The sequence below is a fragment of the Ctenopharyngodon idella genome, chromosome 3 (genome assembly GCF_019924925.1).
Source record: "Ctenopharyngodon idella isolate HZGC_01 chromosome 3, HZGC01, whole genome shotgun sequence".
NCBI lineage: Eukaryota > Metazoa > Chordata > Actinopteri > Cypriniformes > Xenocyprididae > Ctenopharyngodon > Ctenopharyngodon idella.
Window position 1 is genome coordinate 21,634,126 of NC_067222.1, and position 18,349 is coordinate 21,652,474.

The 18,349-nt window shown below is 36.4% G+C and overlaps 1 protein-coding gene across 4 annotated transcripts; it reads left to right on the forward strand.

Moving 5' to 3' along the window:
• Positions 1 to 17,871, forward strand: csf2rb (colony stimulating factor 2 receptor subunit beta). 4 transcript variants are annotated; one of them, XM_051886425.1, is made up of 14 exons: positions 1 to 134; positions 2,687 to 2,850; positions 4,530 to 4,662; positions 4,771 to 4,943; positions 5,031 to 5,182; positions 8,155 to 8,302; positions 8,410 to 8,548; positions 8,651 to 8,802; positions 8,902 to 9,029; positions 9,127 to 9,301; positions 12,616 to 12,715; positions 12,912 to 12,981; positions 14,864 to 14,961; positions 15,871 to 17,871. In XM_051886425.1, exons 2-14 carry the CDS (start codon positions 2,754 to 2,756, stop codon positions 16,328 to 16,330), a joined length of 2,025 nt encoding a protein of 674 aa, XP_051742385.1. In that variant the 5' UTR covers positions 1 to 134; positions 2,687 to 2,753; the 3' UTR covers positions 16,331 to 17,871. The 4 variants fall into 4 exon arrangements, with proteins under 4 accessions (XP_051742385.1, XP_051742384.1, XP_051742387.1 ...); XM_051886424.1 differs by lacking the exon at positions 1 to 134 and adding an exon at positions 181 to 632; XM_051886427.1 differs by lacking the exon at positions 1 to 134 and adding an exon at positions 1,719 to 1,989 and having other exon boundaries at positions 12,619 to 12,715.
• The last annotated feature ends 478 nt before the right edge of the window (positions 17,872 to 18,349 follow it).

Consider the following 18,349-nt stretch of genomic DNA (forward strand, 5'->3'; position numbering starts at 1 on the left):
AGTATAAGTAATGCCTGCACACATACACTATTCGCAGACAGAAAGAGGAAGAGAAAGAGTGAGAAATTTTTGACACTTTCAAGATCTCCTGCCTTTTACTGGAAAGCTCCTCAATGCTGTTTGTGTCTGCATATGTGAGTTCATGGGTGTATTTTACCATGTGTGTTAGCAACTGAATGTGGGAGTAAGGTTTATGCATTTGTGGGTGTAAATATGTATGTAGAGGTGTTCTGCTCTTGTATGAAAGCTGACAATCATTCCTCATAATAAGGTGGAGTTCATACTGTAAAGTTGAATACAGTCAATTTGTTGATCAAGATATCGTCATTTAGTTATTTGGTTCTTGGTTCATATTTAGCAGCATGTTAACTCTGTTCCTGTTAAAAGGCTGTTTTTGATGACCAAACAACTATTGTTTTTACCAAACTGAGAAAAAAAAAAGGAACTTTTGGTTCAAGCTTCAAGTAAATGATCTCACGAATACACTTCAGCAATGGGAACAATGCCTCAAACACACACTAGGAACGCATATTGATTTGAAGTTGATTGCAACAGACCAGGATAGGCACTCTTTAATCCAAGCACAGATTAATGGAAAATTTACCAGCCTGCTTTTGATGACAGAAATACAGGTACGTATTTTTTAAACAAATATATAGACCTACTTTTAGATGAGTATGAAATTGTATAATATGCTTTCAGCTACGTATTTATAGGCATATATATTTTATATAGTATTAAAAAGTGGATGTGGAGAAGTGGAAGATATAGTTATTTGAGTGGGTTTATAAAAAAAAAAAAAGAGCACTAATGTATGAAAAATATCAAATCTTTCCATTATGTTGAACTCGCAAAGACTTAAACAGCGTTGATAATAAGATATAGGGAAAAAAGATAGTGACCATGAAGTGGTAATTTCACAATTTCCAAAAACTTTGGAAACTTTATTATTATAACTTTATTATAAGTGTCTCTGAAGACTTCCGTATTAAAAAAGACCTTTATCCTGATCTTTATATGGATTAAAGATCATCTCATCTAAAGATCACCTCTTAGGTTTGAAAACTGGAACATACCCAGATTATCAACAGATAATCAGAAACCAAAAAGACTAGCGATAATTATATTCATAATACTTTTTTATCCCTAAGATTCTCTGAGAAATTACAACATTATCATTAAAAATAAAACACAAAGATATATTCGGAAGATGTTTTAAACTAACATATTTTAAGAAGAAAAAAGAAACTAAAAAAAGTTTTACAAGAGTTTTATGCTTAAGATTTCAGAAAAAAAAAGTTACCTTCTCAAGTAAATCTATCTTGTTGCAGTGTTTTACACTGTTTAACTGTTTTTGTTTTGTTTTCTGGAGTGCATTCACACGTGAAGACGACCAAGAGTTGTTGTGGAGAAAACATATTTTACCTCACTGAGGTAAAACGTGTTTTTATTTCTTTTGCCCTTTCAATGAGTTCATTCAGCTACATTCGCTTGAGTAATTCACCGCAGCTAAACATAGCAGCCCTACCTTACACCACGCAATCTCTAAATGAAAGCGCAAACTTAAAAACGGCAGAAAGACATAAGAAACTAAACTAACTTTTACAAAATATACACATTTTAATGTCAATTTCCGACAGAACGTGTTCAGTTTGACCACATCTCTTTCCCCCAACGCCCCTCACAGTCTTTTAAGTGCAGGGAAATCCCTTTCTTTACAGTTTCCTGGCAGTTGCGAGAACCGTGACAGAGTACCGCGTCTGTGTTTTACGCTGCGCAGCTTCATTAGTGGGTTATGGGTAGATGGTCAGGATCACCGCAGAAGTTCAGTTTTATGCACAGTTATTGTACAAAACATGTGCCATGAAGATCTAGGGCATTTATCAAGATCCGCACCTGTTACTTGACGAGCTCCATTAATTAAAAGATGGATTTTGAGTTCTCAACTTAAAGACGGATTTGGAAGTCACCATGCTTTTGTCTCAAACAGTAAGCGATTTAATATTTAACATTTTTAGATGCTTTGTTATGTTTTCAAAATAACTAATACTTCTAAAGTGAAGTTTGTCATTTTCTATGTTAAGACACTTCTAAACTCTAGACACAACCAATGGTTTAAGTTTTACGCAAGACAATCTGTTTGTCGGACCAATGGCAGACAGGAGTAGTGCTTAGGAAACATGCTAGAAAACAGTCAATATTTTTACTGTTTCGTTAGGTGACGCAGAAATGACTTCAAAAACACTTCGGCTTTAAAGTTTGCTGTGTGGGTGCAGAATTTTTTAATGACAGGAAAAATGTGATGTAAGAAGAAAAAGGAAATTTTGTGCTTAAAAGCAATAAGAATTTCTCAGAAGCATGTGTACGGTGTGTTTTTTGTGTTTGCTTCTATAACAGCATAATGTCATTCCCCTAAAATGAAAATTCTGTAATCATTACCTCACCCTCGTGTTTTGTTCCAAACTCTATGACTTTTTTCCTTCTGTGGAACACAAAATAAGATATTTTTGAAGAATGGCTCAATGTTTTTTGAAAGTCAGTGAGGTCCAATGTTGTTTGTACCCCAAAAATCTTCAAAACAAATGACTTGAGGGTGAACAAACAATGACAGAATTTTCTGTTTTTGGTGAACTGTCCCTTTAAATTGAATGGTTCTAACAATCAACACTGGTTTCTAAATATTCAGATATCTTGGAAATAACTAGAAGAATCACCTGCTCTACAAAAGTGCCTGGACTCTGATCTCAGCTACAATGTTCTCTACATGGATTCTGCATATGGCTTCATTCACTCTGCTGGTCAGAGGGGACATTAATAAGTGTACTTTTTATGAGGTCACGCCTGGGAAAGGTGAGAGCGAAAGATAAGACATTATTGTATTCAATTCTCTTTTATAAAACCTGTGTCCACCAGATAGACCTTATCAGTGGTCTTTCTAATCTTATTGTGGCCTCCGTCCTGGACTCATACATATAAATTTTATTATCCCAGCAAAAAATAAACCCTTATCTTGGACCTAACTAGACAGTCAATAGAGATTTTCCTTTGCAGACACTTGTAATTCAGTAGAAAGCAGGTCTAAAGATCTGATTTTAGAACTTTACTTCTAAGTAATTTGAGTTGAGCTTTGCAGAATCTAAGAATAGTATATAAAAATTCCCTTTAAGTTTAGCAATCCAAAAATGACATTACCCAGAGCTTTGTCAATCTAGTAACCTCTAGAAGTTCCTGCCTGTGGTCACACGTCTGTGAGACAGCGTCACTGTATGCTAAATGCACCAAGAACTATAAAGATAACGATAACGATCACTATATCAGGGTCCACACCAGCGGACGATATTGTTCTGTTTATTATTATAAACACATGCTGCAGTTTTGTCGTCTGCAGCTTTAAATGCTGAAACTATTAAAGGATTAGTTCACTTTCAAACGAAAATTACCCCAAGCTTTACTCACCCTTAAGCCATCCTAGGTGTATATGACTTTCTTCTTTCTGACGAAGACAATCTGAGTTAATAAATATCCTGACACATCCAAGCTTTATAATGGCAGTGAACGGGTCCAATGAGTGTAAAGCGCAAGAAAGTGCTTCCATCCAAAGAAAAACGGGGGGTTAATAAAGACCTTCTGATGCGTTTGTGTAATAAAAATATCCATATTTAACAAGTTATAAAGTAAAATATCTAGCTTCCGCCAGAACGCCTTTTGTATTCAACTTACGAAGAAAGTATAACGCCTCTCGCAGTTCAGAACACTTACGCTACATCCTTCGCCTTCCCTATTCAACTTACGGAAAAAGCTTAACTGATGCGACGTCAGTTACGCTTTCTTCGTAAGTTGAGTACGGAAGGCGGTCTGACGGAAGCTAGATATTTTACTTCATAACTTGTTAAATATCGATATTTTTTACACAAATGCATTGCTTCACTTCAGAAGGCCTTTATTAACCCCCGAGAGCCGTGTGGAGTATGTTTATGATGGATGGATGTGGATGGAGGCACTTTCTTGAGCTTCATACTCGTTGGTCCTGTTCACTGCCATTATACAGATCAGATGCGTTAGGACATTTATTAATATTTCTCTGATTGTGTTCATCAGAAAGAAGAAAGTCATATACACCTAGGATGGCTTGAGGGTGAGTAAAGCTTGGGGTAATTTTTATTTTAAAGTGAACTAATCCTTTAAAGCAGGATTGATTCTGATTGGCTGTCATTGTAACTTTTTTCTCGCAATTCAGACTTTTTTTTATAGTACCTAAAATATACTTTTTAAATAAATTGCAACTAAAATTCTTGAGTTGATGTTGATAAACATTGATGGAAATTTTATGGGTCTCGACTCTTACCTGTAAAAAAAATATCTGTGCAACTGTATTCAAATCAAGTCTGTTTTAAGTATTATTTGCCTGAACGCAAGAATATGTATTTGGCATGCTTTGGTGACCCATAGGTTGTAGAGTCTATCAAATCTGTCCATCTCAGACATGTTACTGACCATACCTTTAATACTGACCGCTGATCTCGTTTTAGAATCTCCGTTGATGGATTCCTTGCAGTGCTACAATGACTACAACACCTATGGACAATGCAGTTGGGAGGTTGATCCACAAGCTACAGGAAACATATCCTTGTTTGAACTTCACTGGGTCACATCTCCTTCAAAGTAGGTGAAAGAAAGAAAGAAAGAAAGAAAGAAAGAAAGAAAGAAAGAAAGAAAGAAAGGACTACAATGGGGAAAATGAACTTTTTCTCTCTCTCTCCTTCTCTGTAGAAAAAAATCGAAATGCGTCCCGCAAAGACCCGGTGGTGTGCTTTTACCCAATGGGAAGATCTCTCACGAGTGTCGCTATAAAACTAGAAGGTTTAGCCTAACAACAAATCACATTCTATTCTTCACTGCACCCTCTACACCCAGAGCCACAATTCTCAACGTTGCTCAGCATGGTGAGTGTGTGTTTTGTGCATGTATTTACCTTCTAAAGCATCTCTGTTGTGGAAAGGCATTTCACCGTTGTGTGTGTGTGATTTCAGGAAAAGTTAAGGCCCCAACTGACTTGACAGAGGTAAAGGCTGATGGTGGAAGTCATCTGCTGTCCTGGAGAAGCCCATATCCTGCATCCTCAAACATCACAAAAACTCTTGTGTACCAGCTTCAGTATCGCAGACACAAGCATGACTGGACTGTGAGTACACACACAGTGCATTATCAGAAAAAATGTGCAAACACTATGCTTATCTACCCCTAAAGGGTGTATATTAATTTAAGATACGGTACTAACTAATAATAATTCACAACAATAGTATACTGATTTACTTTATTTTTGATCGAATAAATGCAACTGGCTTTCAAAAACATTCAAAATCTTACTGACTCCAAACTTCTGAAAGATAGTGTAACCTATATACTTACCTTAGTAATGAAATAAATGGTCTTAAATAACTGAGGGAAATGAATCAAAGGTATAAACACCAAACCCTAAATGGCATTAAAGCGCTCACATATTCAAATTTTATCTGATAGCAACCTTTTCTAATAGGATGTTAGTGGGTATCCTTTCTACAACAATATCTGTGCAGCAGCAGCTTTGTTTCATTGTACTATCAAACAACACAATCTGAAATTGTAGGAAACGTCATTATAACCTCAAACTCAAGATTCCCAACTAAGATAAAGCCTCCACATGAAAGAGTGATGCTAGCAGTCTGAAACTGGAGATAGATCCACTGTCAAGATTTGGATATTTACATGAGTGAATGCTGAGTAGCCTACGTTTATATGTGTAGGCTATGTATTTATGCGATTGGTTGGCATTGTTTGTTTACCGATTAATGTGTGTTTGGACTTGCACAATCAGTCTTACTGATGTAATCAGTAATATATGCCATTTGTGAAAGAAAAAAAGGTTGGTTTAGCCTGCTGCAAAAATACTTGTGTAGCCTACTGTTACTTATACTGCATAAATATTACAACTCGTTTTTCCAGTGTGATGAATTAATTAAAAATAACATTGGCTACAGCATGATTGCAAGTCTAAATATCTTTTACACAACATTTCAATAAACAAGGTGTTAAAATTGAGTAGCTAACTTACACTTCTAACGCAATATTGACAGTTTTTTGCTCTGCCAAGGACAATTTCCAATATATTCCACAGAACAATCTATTGCTTGTCTCCGTGAAACACACAGTGATGTTACTTCCTGAATTAATTAGTATCTTTCAGTAAAATTAATTAGTCATTAGGTGTTCAACTATGCGCAGACCGATCAGTGACATCGAAGTACCGCGAGAGTGAGCATACGCAGCCGTCTCTCTAATCGCTCTCGCGGTACTTTTGATGCCATACACCGCAACGCAGCGCCGCTTCTAGTCGAATACTCACATACGCACTTGTTTTGATCAGGGTTTTTGGTTGTGTTCCAGTTCGTTTTTTTTATGCCCTTCTTTCGCTAACTTCCCTCGGATGTACGTCACTGCTTACGTTGCATGAGTGCCCACTACTGGCGGAACTCGTGCAATGGGCTGAATTGGAACACCTAAGCCCTTGATCACTTAGAATCTGCTATGCAGTTGATTTATTATTTACATTTTTCCCCCCCTTACAAAACTGTTTAATGCAGCATTCTGTATGCACATAAGTGTGTTTGGGTTGTTTTAGATATTTAAAAAAAAAAAAAATTAATATATCATAGAGTTGTTTGTGGTGGGGTAAATTAAACGCGATATGCAGTGAAGTCACAATCGTGTTGCATTGTGGTATATGGAGCTGCCTGAAGTGTACATATGAAGTAGACTCACTCCCTTGGTCAAAATCAATATCCATATAAACTTCAGGAAGAGGAACACACTTCAAAATGGCGGCAGGGATTCCCCTGAGGGGAAGTGCTTAAGGAAGTTCAAGGGTTAGTTCACTCAAAATGAAAATAATGTCATTAATTACTCACCCTCATGTCGTTCCACACCCGTAAGTCCTTCGTTCATCTTCAGAACACAAATTAAGATATTTTTGATGAAATCCGATGGCTCAGTGAGGCCTCTATAGACAGCAATGCCATTGTAACTCTCAAGATCCATAAAGGTACTAAAAACATATTTAAAACAGTTCATGTGAGTTCAGTCGTTCTACCTTAATATTAACTGCTTTGGAGCTTTACGAAATGGATCAGTGATTCGGAACGCCAAAGTCACGTGATTTCAGCAGTTTAGACGTTTGATAGGAGATCCGAATCACTGATTCGATTCGTAAAGCTCCGAAGTAGTGTATTGAAATTGGTCCATCACTATATTGTTGAAATGTCGTTATTTTGTTTTTTTGGCGCACAAAAAGTATTCTCGTCACTTTATATTATTAAGGTAGAACCACTGAACTCAAAAGAACTGTTTTAAATATCTTTATAGTACCTTTATGGGTCTTGAGAGTTACAATGGCATTGCTGTCAATGGAGGCCTCACTGAGCCATCAGGTTTCATCAAAAATGTCTTAATTTGTGTTCTGAAGATGAACGAAGGTCTTACAGGTGTGGAACGACATGAGGGTAAGTAATAAATGACATTATTTTCATTTTTGGGTGAACTAACCCTTTCATGAGTGCGTCTAAAAGTGGAGTGGAACGCAGCCTTTGAGCGAATCATTTCGTGATGCACTAACAAAGAGAGTTTGTCGCCACCTAGCTGTGGAGTGCCTATCCACTTCTTCAGCAATGTTACTACAAGGTGAAACACAACATTACAAACTTTTATTTTAAGTAAAAATGGACTTGAAAATTGGACAAAATTGTCGGTACACGTGCACGTGAAAGAAATACAATCCCATTGAAAATGACAATCAAATTAAAAACGAAGGAGAAATACAAAACTATTTATCTATAATATAGGCTGCCTTTATTGCAAAATATAACTTCTTTTGGTGAATTTTTTTGTACATTGATTATGCTTAGTTTTTCATAATGAATTCAACCGTTAAATGAAAAATAAAAATAAGTTGAAATGAAATAATGCGAGCATATGGCTTCAACAAACATATACCATCGATTAACAATCTCAGAACTCACAGTAGGTCTGTCTTTAAAGTTATTTATAATGTCAGATTTAATTGGTTGCATATTATTGAAATATTACCTTTTTAAGTTTCCTCATTCTGTTTTACTGGAACAGACTGTGGATAACATCAATGAGTCTAAGTATATGATTGACAAGGAGTCACTGTTGCCCGGCTACCACTATCAAGCCAAAGTGAGAGCGCGGGGTCCTGTAGGACTCTGGAGTGACTGGAGCCCCCTGGTGTCCTGGACGACTCACAATGGTGTTATTTTTATTTATTTATTTTTGCTAATAACCTGAAATCATTTTCCTTTTTTTCCTCATTATACTGCAAATACCTGTTTTAATGAAGTTCATGACCTCTTGCAGATGAGGAGGTCAGTGGAGTCTATAACCTGCAGTGTGTGATAGAGGGAGAAAAAACTGTGACGTGTACCTGGCAAATGAAGACAGACCATTTACAGGTTATGTCTTATCATCTCTGGTGCCGTGATAGTAATGACGCTGAGTGAGTTCTCCATCCATCCCAAACTCATGTGATGTCGCTAACAATTGATCTACAGTGTCATGTCACATCCTGTACACTGACAACCCTTTCTCTATCCCTCAGACCCTCTGCTTGTTGTGAACATCCTCAGCTGCAGTCCAGAGACGTTGAGCTATCTGAGTTTATGTGTTCTGTGACTGTCTCTGACCCTTACCTGTTAACAGTGGAGCTGAGACCAGTGCAATACAGTAGGACATTCAAAACTAGTGAACACAGTGAGTCTCTTTACAGTGTTGTTTAGTGGAGTCTTGTGTGCCAGTGCTGCCCTCTGGAGTTTAGGAGGAACATTAACGTTTGGTGTTCTTCTCTTCAAGTTAAATTTTCACAACCTGACCAGATTCAGGTGATGGAAGAAGATGGCATCTTCACAATGAACTGGTCCGTACCATTTGTTAAAGAAGGGATTTCTTACTCCACCGAGCTAAAAATCTTGTCCCACAAGGTGTGTTAGCTATCTCTTGATATCTGTGTTGCATCTACTAAATGATTCATTGTAACTGTGACTGATCGCAAACATGGTTTTACCTTTTTTTTTGTAGGACTCAAAGAACTTTACCACTAAACAGGGGGTCAGCTATTATAGTATTCCCTCTGAGATTCTAAGTCCTTCAACCACATACCAGGCCCAGATCAGATTACTGCACATACCAGATAAAAGCTATAAAGGTCTGCCATCAGATTGGTCGGAGCCAGCAGTGTTCACCACTAAGCCAGGTAACACCCTTGACTTCAGCTATGCACTTCTGATCATACAACCCTATTTTGTTGTTGATTTATTTATTTCTTAATTTCATTTGAGACAAATTTGGATAATGTGTCAAGGCCCAGTTCACAACTGAGATGTGCTCACTTTTAAAATTACACACTACAGCATTAATTAATTCAGATTTGAGAAAAGTAAATGATTAATATTGACTTATTAAGTTGAATTTGAGTAGATATAGGCCAATCTTTTTTTTGCGTTGAGATTACTTTGAGAAATATTCAAATAAGTGGCACGGTGCATATAATTTTGTTGTATTTTTGTTTTTTATATTTCCATTTAACTTTATTATTATATCAGTTTTAGTTTTAGTCGTTTTAGTACTTCAGCTTGTTTCAGTTAGATGTCAAGGTATCATTTCTAATGTTTGGTCATTTCTAAAATGCTGTTTAAAACCCCTTAACTGTCAGTGTCCTGGCAGCAGTAAGATTGGTGCTCTTTTTTTTCCTATCACATATTTAATAAATTAGGTATCATTCGAAAGGTTACAGCCTCAGTATCCATCCTGTGAAAACCATTTTGAAATCGGACATTGTGTTATCATGGAAACAGTACTTAAATTCCTTTTACTAGGCTCCTCTCCCTTGTAGGCAGTGTCATGTTTCATATTACAAAATTTACTGCCCTATTTTATATATAAAAAAAATTTCTAATCTTGACAATATTGTTGGAAAGGTCTGAGACTCAAAGTTCCATTTTTAGAGACTGTTTTGTGATAGAAGTGATATTGTGACAGAAATGTATAAATTTGTGACAGGAGAACGCATAAAAAAAATTTGTGGGTGACACCCGGTGGCTATTTTTTTTTTTTTTTTTTTGGTACTGTACCTAAACAAAATCTCATAGGAACTTCAATTTTTGTGATATCAACTTCAAATTTGGAACACAACTTGGTTAAACATATAGTATTAATTTTATAGCATTTTTAGAGTAAAAAAAATATATATTTTGTAAAATATATATTTTGCATAATATATGTACATTTGCTTTACAGTAAATTTAAATTTCTATAATGTTTTTACTCATTTCTTTCTAGTAAATGCAATTACATGTAAAGCAGAAACTAGATACTACAGCATTCATTAATTAAGGTTTGAGAAAAGTAAATTATTAATATTGACATACAAGTTGAATTTGGGTAGATTGGGTGAATTTATTTTACATTGAGATATTGAGATACATTGAGATTACTATTAAAAAAAAGTGGCACAGTGCATATAAAATCACCCTGTGTTTGTTTATGTATCCATGCATGTATTTATTTGTTTGTTTGTTCATTTATTCATTCAGATATACTTACTGAGTGTGTTAATAATACTATTTTAAGACTTAATGCTAAATGTGTCCAATACGCTGTCCTGTGTGTGCATATGTGCTTTTGTTTTTTTTGCATAAAAAAAATCAACTTTAGGGGAGACTGGGGATGGTTGTAACATGGGGATGGTTGTAACACAATCAATTCCACCAATTAGGGACAAGATAGGAGTCATTTGATCACTTAATTTTCCCCCTGCTAATTATTATGGTATTACTATGGTATTACTATGGTAATACAGCTAGCTAAACAATGTCAGCCATTGTCTTTCATACACTTGATTTAACTTGATTTAAATGTTTTTACAGAATGACTAGGACATGGAAAAGAAAGAATGACAGAGGTGTATGTTTTAAGTAAAGCATCTGATGAGGTTTGGGTGAAATGCACCCTATGCAGTTTCTGGGCCCACCAAGCCTGCAATCCAGGGTTACCAGCATTCATCTGTCAGCACTGTAACTCTGATTGAGAATATACACACATATACACACACGCACACACAAATTGACGTTATTTTTGTTAGACTTAAAGATGTACAAAGATGTTCTTTAATCGGCTACATTGTAGTAGCCTAGTGTTTTTATTAAGCGCACTTAAGTAAGTGTGTTCTAGTAGACAAATTTATACACACACACACACACACACACAGTCATAGAGCGAGTAAGAGACATTGTTCTTTTATTTCAATAAACCTGTTTTTGAACAATATCATATAGTATGGATGTGTTTTTGCTTCTTTTGTCTAATTGTTACAACCTACCCCAGCATGTGTTACAACCTACCCCGGTAGTGGGGTAGGTTGTAACAAAGGAACACCATGTATCCAACATTAAAGGGTTAGTTCACCCAAAAATGAAAATTCCGTCATTAATTACTCACCCTCTTGCTGTTTTACACCCGTAAGACTTTTGTTGATCTTCTGAACACAAATTAAGATATTTTTGTTTAAATCCGATGGCTCAGTAAGGCCTGCATAGCCAGCAATGACATTTCCTCTGTCAAGATCCATTAATGTACTAAAAACATATTTAAATCAGTTCATGGGAGTACAGTGGTTCAATATTAATATTATAAAGCGACGAGAATATTTTTGGTGCGCCAAAAAAAACAAAATAACGACTTATTTAGTGATGGCTGATTTCAAAACACTGCTTCAGGAAGATTCGGAGCGTAATGAATCAGCGTGTCGAATCATGATTCGGATCGCGTGTCAAACCGCCAAACTGCTGAAATCACGTGACTTTGGCGCTCCGAACTGCGGATTCGACACGCTGATTCATAATGCTCCGAAGCTTCCTGAAGCAGTGTTTTGGAATCGGCCATCACTAAATAATTCGTTATTTTATTTTTTTTTTTTTTTGGCGCACCAAAAATATTCTCGTCGCTTTATAATATTAATATTGAACCACTGTACTCACATGAACTGATTTAAATATGTTTTTAGTACATTAATGGATCTTGACAGAGGAAATGTCATTGCTCCCTATGTAGGCCTCACGGAGCCATCGGATTTAAACAAAAATATCTCAATTTGTGTTCTGAAGATTAACGAATGTCTTACGGGTGTGGAACGGCATGAGCGTGAGTAATAAATGACAGAATTTTCATTTTTGGGTGAACTAACCCTTTAACTCACAAGGTCTGTGATATTCTTGTAGAGGATTGAATTGGTTCCATTTGTAGTAAACAAATGTGGCTACTCTGTATATAAGTTTGAGAACTCAAGCTAAAAAATTCAGCGAAGTTATAGGTGCTGAAGCAAAAAGTGTTACAACCATCCCCGGTCTCCCCCTATACATGTGTACTTAATTCATAATGATCTCCTTTTAAATAATAAAGATGTAAGAAAAGTTCTGGGAATATCTTTGTAAAATTATTTAAGCTTATAGGACAAAAGTAATTGATACCCACAGGACAGAACTCAATACGTGATTCTCTTTTTGTGTGTAGCAGTTTTAAAGCCCATCAGCGTTGTCATCTACATTTTGGTTCCTGTGTTTGTGGCGGTGGTTTTCATCATCTTGTACAATGCCCTTCCTGCCTGTCACAGGTAAAACACACTACACGTTGAAATTTATGCATCTATCCAACATTTGATCAGTTCATGCATTCCCTGGAAATCAAACTTTTGTTAACGTACACTAGTAATGCCATGATCTACTGTTTGAACTACAGGAGCAGTTATTATTATATGTAGCTTTTTTGTTTGTGTGTTTATTTATTCATACGTGTAATTTTATTAACAGAAGGATTAAATTATGGAAGGGATCGGTTCCATCGCCCATAAAGAGCAAAGTGCTGGAGGGGATAATCAAGGTGAGTCTATTCTGACTGATCTTGAATCTGGAGCTTGATGCACAATACGCATTTTCGAACACGCAATGCAAGAGTGTATTGCTGCATCCCAATTCGCCTACTTAGACTATGCACTAAAAGTATGTACTGTTTTTGTAAAGAATACTTTTGAGTGTGTAACAGAAGAGTATGCAAGCTTTGGGACATACTACTTCGTCATAATTGCGTCTTTAACGGACGTTCTGTCCTGTAAACATAAACTGCCCTGTCAATCATCTTGTCACACTTAAAATCCTCCACATTCAATTAAATTTAATTTCCGTTTCAGAGAGAAATGTAGTCGCACGTTGATCTGCCAGTCATAGGTCTTTCATGGGGAGAACTCTCCTCATGTTTAGGCTACATAATGATGCATTTAAAAGTTAATGACTAAACGCATCGTTATAAAAGTTCACAATGCTGTTGCAGGTGAAATATAATGTGGAAAACATTTAATATTTTTTTCGTCAGGTTAGATACTGATTTTAAATCCCTCAAACCCCTTTATCTTAATCGCTCTGCTTAACCGTCTGTCAAGACGCACATCCGTCATGTTTGTAGTTTTTTTTTTTTTTTTTTTTTGTAGTTCTAATCGAATCCTCGTCCACAGCATAATGGGTTGTGGGTAATATTAGCCGTTAAGAGTGTGCACGGATCAGTGTTGCCAAGTCTGCGGTTTTCCCACGGAATTGGGCTACTTTTACACTGTTGCCGCAGGGTTTTTTTTTTATGTCCAGGGGTTAAATTGACCCAAAATAATGTGATATTTAGCCCCTGGAATGCGAATTTTACCAGGGGAGCCCCGTCAAAAATGCTAATTTTACCCCCCGGAAAGCGATTTTTACTGTGGGACCCCCCTGAAATGTCATTGGGCTACTTTAGGACTAGTTTTGAGGAGCAATTGGGTGGGTTTTGTTGTGAAAACCTGGCAACCCTGGCACAGATCTGCACTTCGGAGACTAACCGGAAAAAGTAGACCAATCCGGGTATCTTTGGAATACTCATTTCAACATACTACGATTTGAGACACACTAATTCTATTTTCAAATACTATTTATGACGGATAGTATGCGAATTGTGATGTAGCTTATGTCTCTTTATCATAGCTGAAGCGAAGCAAAATAATGCTTCACGAAAAATAAAGCGAAGATGGCAAAACGAACGACAAGGAAGAACAAAAAATTAACATATAGTACACAAAGTACAAGCAAGAGTTTGTTTTTCATCGCCAGCAGCACATCAACTCCAGTCAATGACACTCAAAACTGTCCTGTTACGAGAGCTAATATTACAACAACAGCATATCTTGGTTCTGTGAAACATAGCGAAACCAAAGTTACTCATGTATGGAGCAGAAACAACGCAACCTCGGCGTCCATTTTCAGGACTTCCCACTTCGGTGTCTCTAGTGGTGGAAAGCTTTTCTAACATTGAAGCGGGTCCTAAAGCTCTTGCCTGATCATAACCCTTCTTTTTCCAGTGATATTCCTCTGATCTTTTCTCCTTTGTAATGTCTCTCAGCCATCTCTTTCTATTTCTACAGCATTTCTTCAAATCTCCCTCTTGCTCACTCTCTCTCCTCCTCTGTCATGAGTGGACACGCCCCCTACTGCTGATTGGCTACAAGTGTGTTGTGCTGCTTGGTCCAATCCACTTTCAACAGCATTTCTCAGAAATCACTTACTATTTCACTATTTCTGGAGCATAACAGCTAAAATGCTAGTAAACATGGCTTTTTGTCTATCAGTTTTATCTTTATAGACTTAAGTTTTATAACTAGGAATCCACTCTTTTGAATGACACCTGGTTATGGTGTAACTGATTTACATATTTTCTTTTTCCTATCTCTCTCTCTCTCTTTCAGAAGTCTTCCACCGGATGGCCGCATCTCCAGATTGAGAAAGAGGCAACCTCTATTTGTGTTCTGTTGGCTACAGACAATATCAGTATCTGCAAAAGCAGGTAAGCTCTCACTCAAATGAAAAAATTTCTCAAATAAACAATTTTAAAGTCGGCATGAAACAGAAGTTGCGATATAGTCTTTTCATTCCTATTGTGATGTCTAAGTATAGCTATTGGCGTGATCACAGCCTTTTGTGTAAGAATTACAGTATGGTCTCTGAAACTGTGCTATTTTAGTATAATTTATATATTATTATCATATTAATTAACATTTTAAATTAGCTTTTATTTTCATTTTTTTATTTTGTAAATGTTGTGCTTTTTCTATTTTATAAGTTTTCATTTTTATATATATATATATATATATATATATTTTATTTAGCTTTAATTTTATATCAGTTTTAGTTTTAGCAATTTTAGTAATTCAACAAATTTTAGTTATTTGTCAAGGCAACATTTCTAATTTTTAAGTTTAAGTTTTTTTTATGCACTATTTAACTATATTTTATTTTATTTATATTTTTATTTAATTAACTAATTTAATAATTGATGATCTTTACAAAGGGACCGAATCAACACTAAACTAATTTCAGCTGAACAATGACACTATTTTCTTTTAGCTGAAATGAACTGTTTGCATCATTGAATAATCATTTTCCTGTTATCACTGTAAAGCTGCTTTGAAACAATCTGTATTGTATAAATAAAGGTGACTTGACTTGAGCTTTGTTTCAGTTACCAAAAATGATTTTTAATAGTTTTATTTTTTGTTTTAGATTTAGTTAATAATACAGAAACAACACTGCTCTGAAACTACTTTGCATTCCGGCTAATGCCACCACTTCCTCTTTCAAACCCTCAAAAATATGTTGTATTGTGATGTGGGTTGTGTATTATTGTAATTCATGTCGACTTTAAAGTCTAGGCAATGTTGTGCACCTTAAATCTGACAATGTTTTACTTTTACAGTGTTTCCCAGGAGCAGCTTTTGTTACACACTGAAGATGGGAGTCTGAATGCTGTTAAAATGGGACAGTCATGTGGATCAAACCACTTGTGCACCTACGTAGGGGAAGGCATGTGCAAAGACAAATCAGGCATGAACTTCAGCGGGCCATATATTCTGTGCTGTGAGGATTCCTGCTCTCAGGACAAAGGACTGGATAGGTTTACAGACAGAGATCAAACATCTGTGTTAGGAAAGACTGAGAGTTTTGCTCCAATAAATGGAGGCTATGTTGTAACTCCTCCCACTGCCATGCCAGCCACTCAAAACCCCGCCCCTGTTGACAGCCCGACTAATAATACATCAGATGAACCGCCTGCATACACCCCCAGCCCAGATCAGGGTTGTATGGTCCTCCCTCATCCATCCGGCTACTTCATGATGCCATGTGTTTCCTTGGGACAGTCAGAGCCAGTAGGATAATCTGGAACATAATGATCAAGGACTCAGTGTTAGGTTGGTGCTTTTCAAAAAAAAAAAAAAAAAAAATTAAGTGCTTACAGGCTCAAAGATGGACCCAGAGATGCAAGCGAGGACCATGGCTAAAATGGGCATGATATTAAGCACAATAAATGCAGTTCAAATCTATTTAAACGGTCACTTAAGAGCATTGTCTAGCTACACAGATCTTTCACATAATGAAAGCTGGTGAAAAACTCTTTGGATCCTCCGTAGGACACAGCTGTGCTGTGATAGTCTCACCAACAGATGGCAGTATTGCTTTAAATGAATGTAAGAAAAGTCTTATTTTGATTTCTCTTCTCCACAGTGCACAACGTGGAAAGCAAACAACGCATTAGCCGAAAATGAATGTTTTTATCTGTGCCTCTCACAGGCTACTCACTGCATTGAATGTATTCTGCATTTCTGTTTTGAACCGCTTGACGAACATTTTCACGCAGAAATCACAATTGTTTACAAACAACAACAACAAAAAAGAAAGCTCTGGGAGCAGAATAAAACTGGAATTGTAAAAAATTCTCTTCAATAATCAGTACACGCACGCAAAATAAGCAAATATAATATAAAAATATAAATCACTTTGTTGTATTTTAACTTGTTTTGAGAATGTTAGTTTATTCGCATCGCACGAAGATCATACTGCGCATGCTCTCGGATGAGAGTGTCGCAGGAATGAAAAGAAAAGATACTGAGGTACAGAAAGCAACTTGTATGGAATTATTTGTAAATGAGACTTTTTTTGTAGTAGTAGTAGTGCTTTTAGTAGTGTTTGCTGTTTTCACCAAATAATGTAACATATATGACTATATAATAATATATCTTGATGATAAAAAAAACTGTGTTGTTTTCCTTAAAGCTGAAGTGTTATTCCCACACCACTAACATCACCAAACAAAAGTGCAGAAATAATGAGGTTTCCCAAAATTCCCAGTGTCTTTCATTAGTAGGCCAAATAGACAGACCCTCACCAAATTTACATCATTGGCTGATCCAGACACACATGGTGCATCTGAAATTGCATACCGTCTGAGTAGATGCTACTTTGCGACCATTGAATTTTTTTTTCTATATAGTATGAATATAATAGATAGTATGACTGTAATCCGGATGTACTGCATCCACCAGTTCGTCGCTTCACTGCCATTCATAAATCCTCTCCTGAGGCATCATGGGATAGTAAAGTGTCCATCGAATACACACTTCAGAATCTCAGCAGAAGTAGCAAGTCATCCGGGTATTTTTCTCCGACTGTTTTTCGGACATACTACTCTGTTGGCGTACTGTTTTTCACATACTAGTAGGGAGGTACTCGATTTCAGATGCAGTATCAGGTTGGTCAAGATGCTCCACCAAAACACTAATGTTTTGTTAGAGCCACAGAGGCAATCTTATAGTTGTCTCTGGTTAAGGAGAGTATTAAAAGTGTTTGTTTTCTTATGCTGGTGTGATCGCAAGCTATTTGTACTCAAGCACAATGTATTAAAGATTTTGCTAAAGCTCAAGAGTGCCTCTTCTTCCACACATACTTAATTTTAATGTCTGTTTATGTGTGTTTATCTCCGTCTCTCTCAGTGTTTCACATGTGTGTTTTTTGGCAGACCGGAGTTTATAGAGTATGTCTGTATCATCGGTTTCACACAGAGCAGATGTGATTTATCGCAGGCTAATCTACTCCACTCTGCACCTCATATTGGCCTTGTATGTGTGTGTGAGAGTGTGTGGCTATGTTTTAATTATACCAACACAAGTCACTAACAAAAGCTTTTAACACTTAATTTCACATTTCTTCCTCACTAAAGTGGCACTGAAAGTTTGCACACACGTACATACACAGTTATTGTTTCTCCACAAACATTCCAGATAAATTCTGATCTTGTTTCTGAAAGCAGATACATTCCACACAAAGACTTTAAGATCCATTGTTCAAGAGTGAATGAGAGAGAGAGAGCAAAACCAAGGTGAAATTTTCTTGGTAGACAA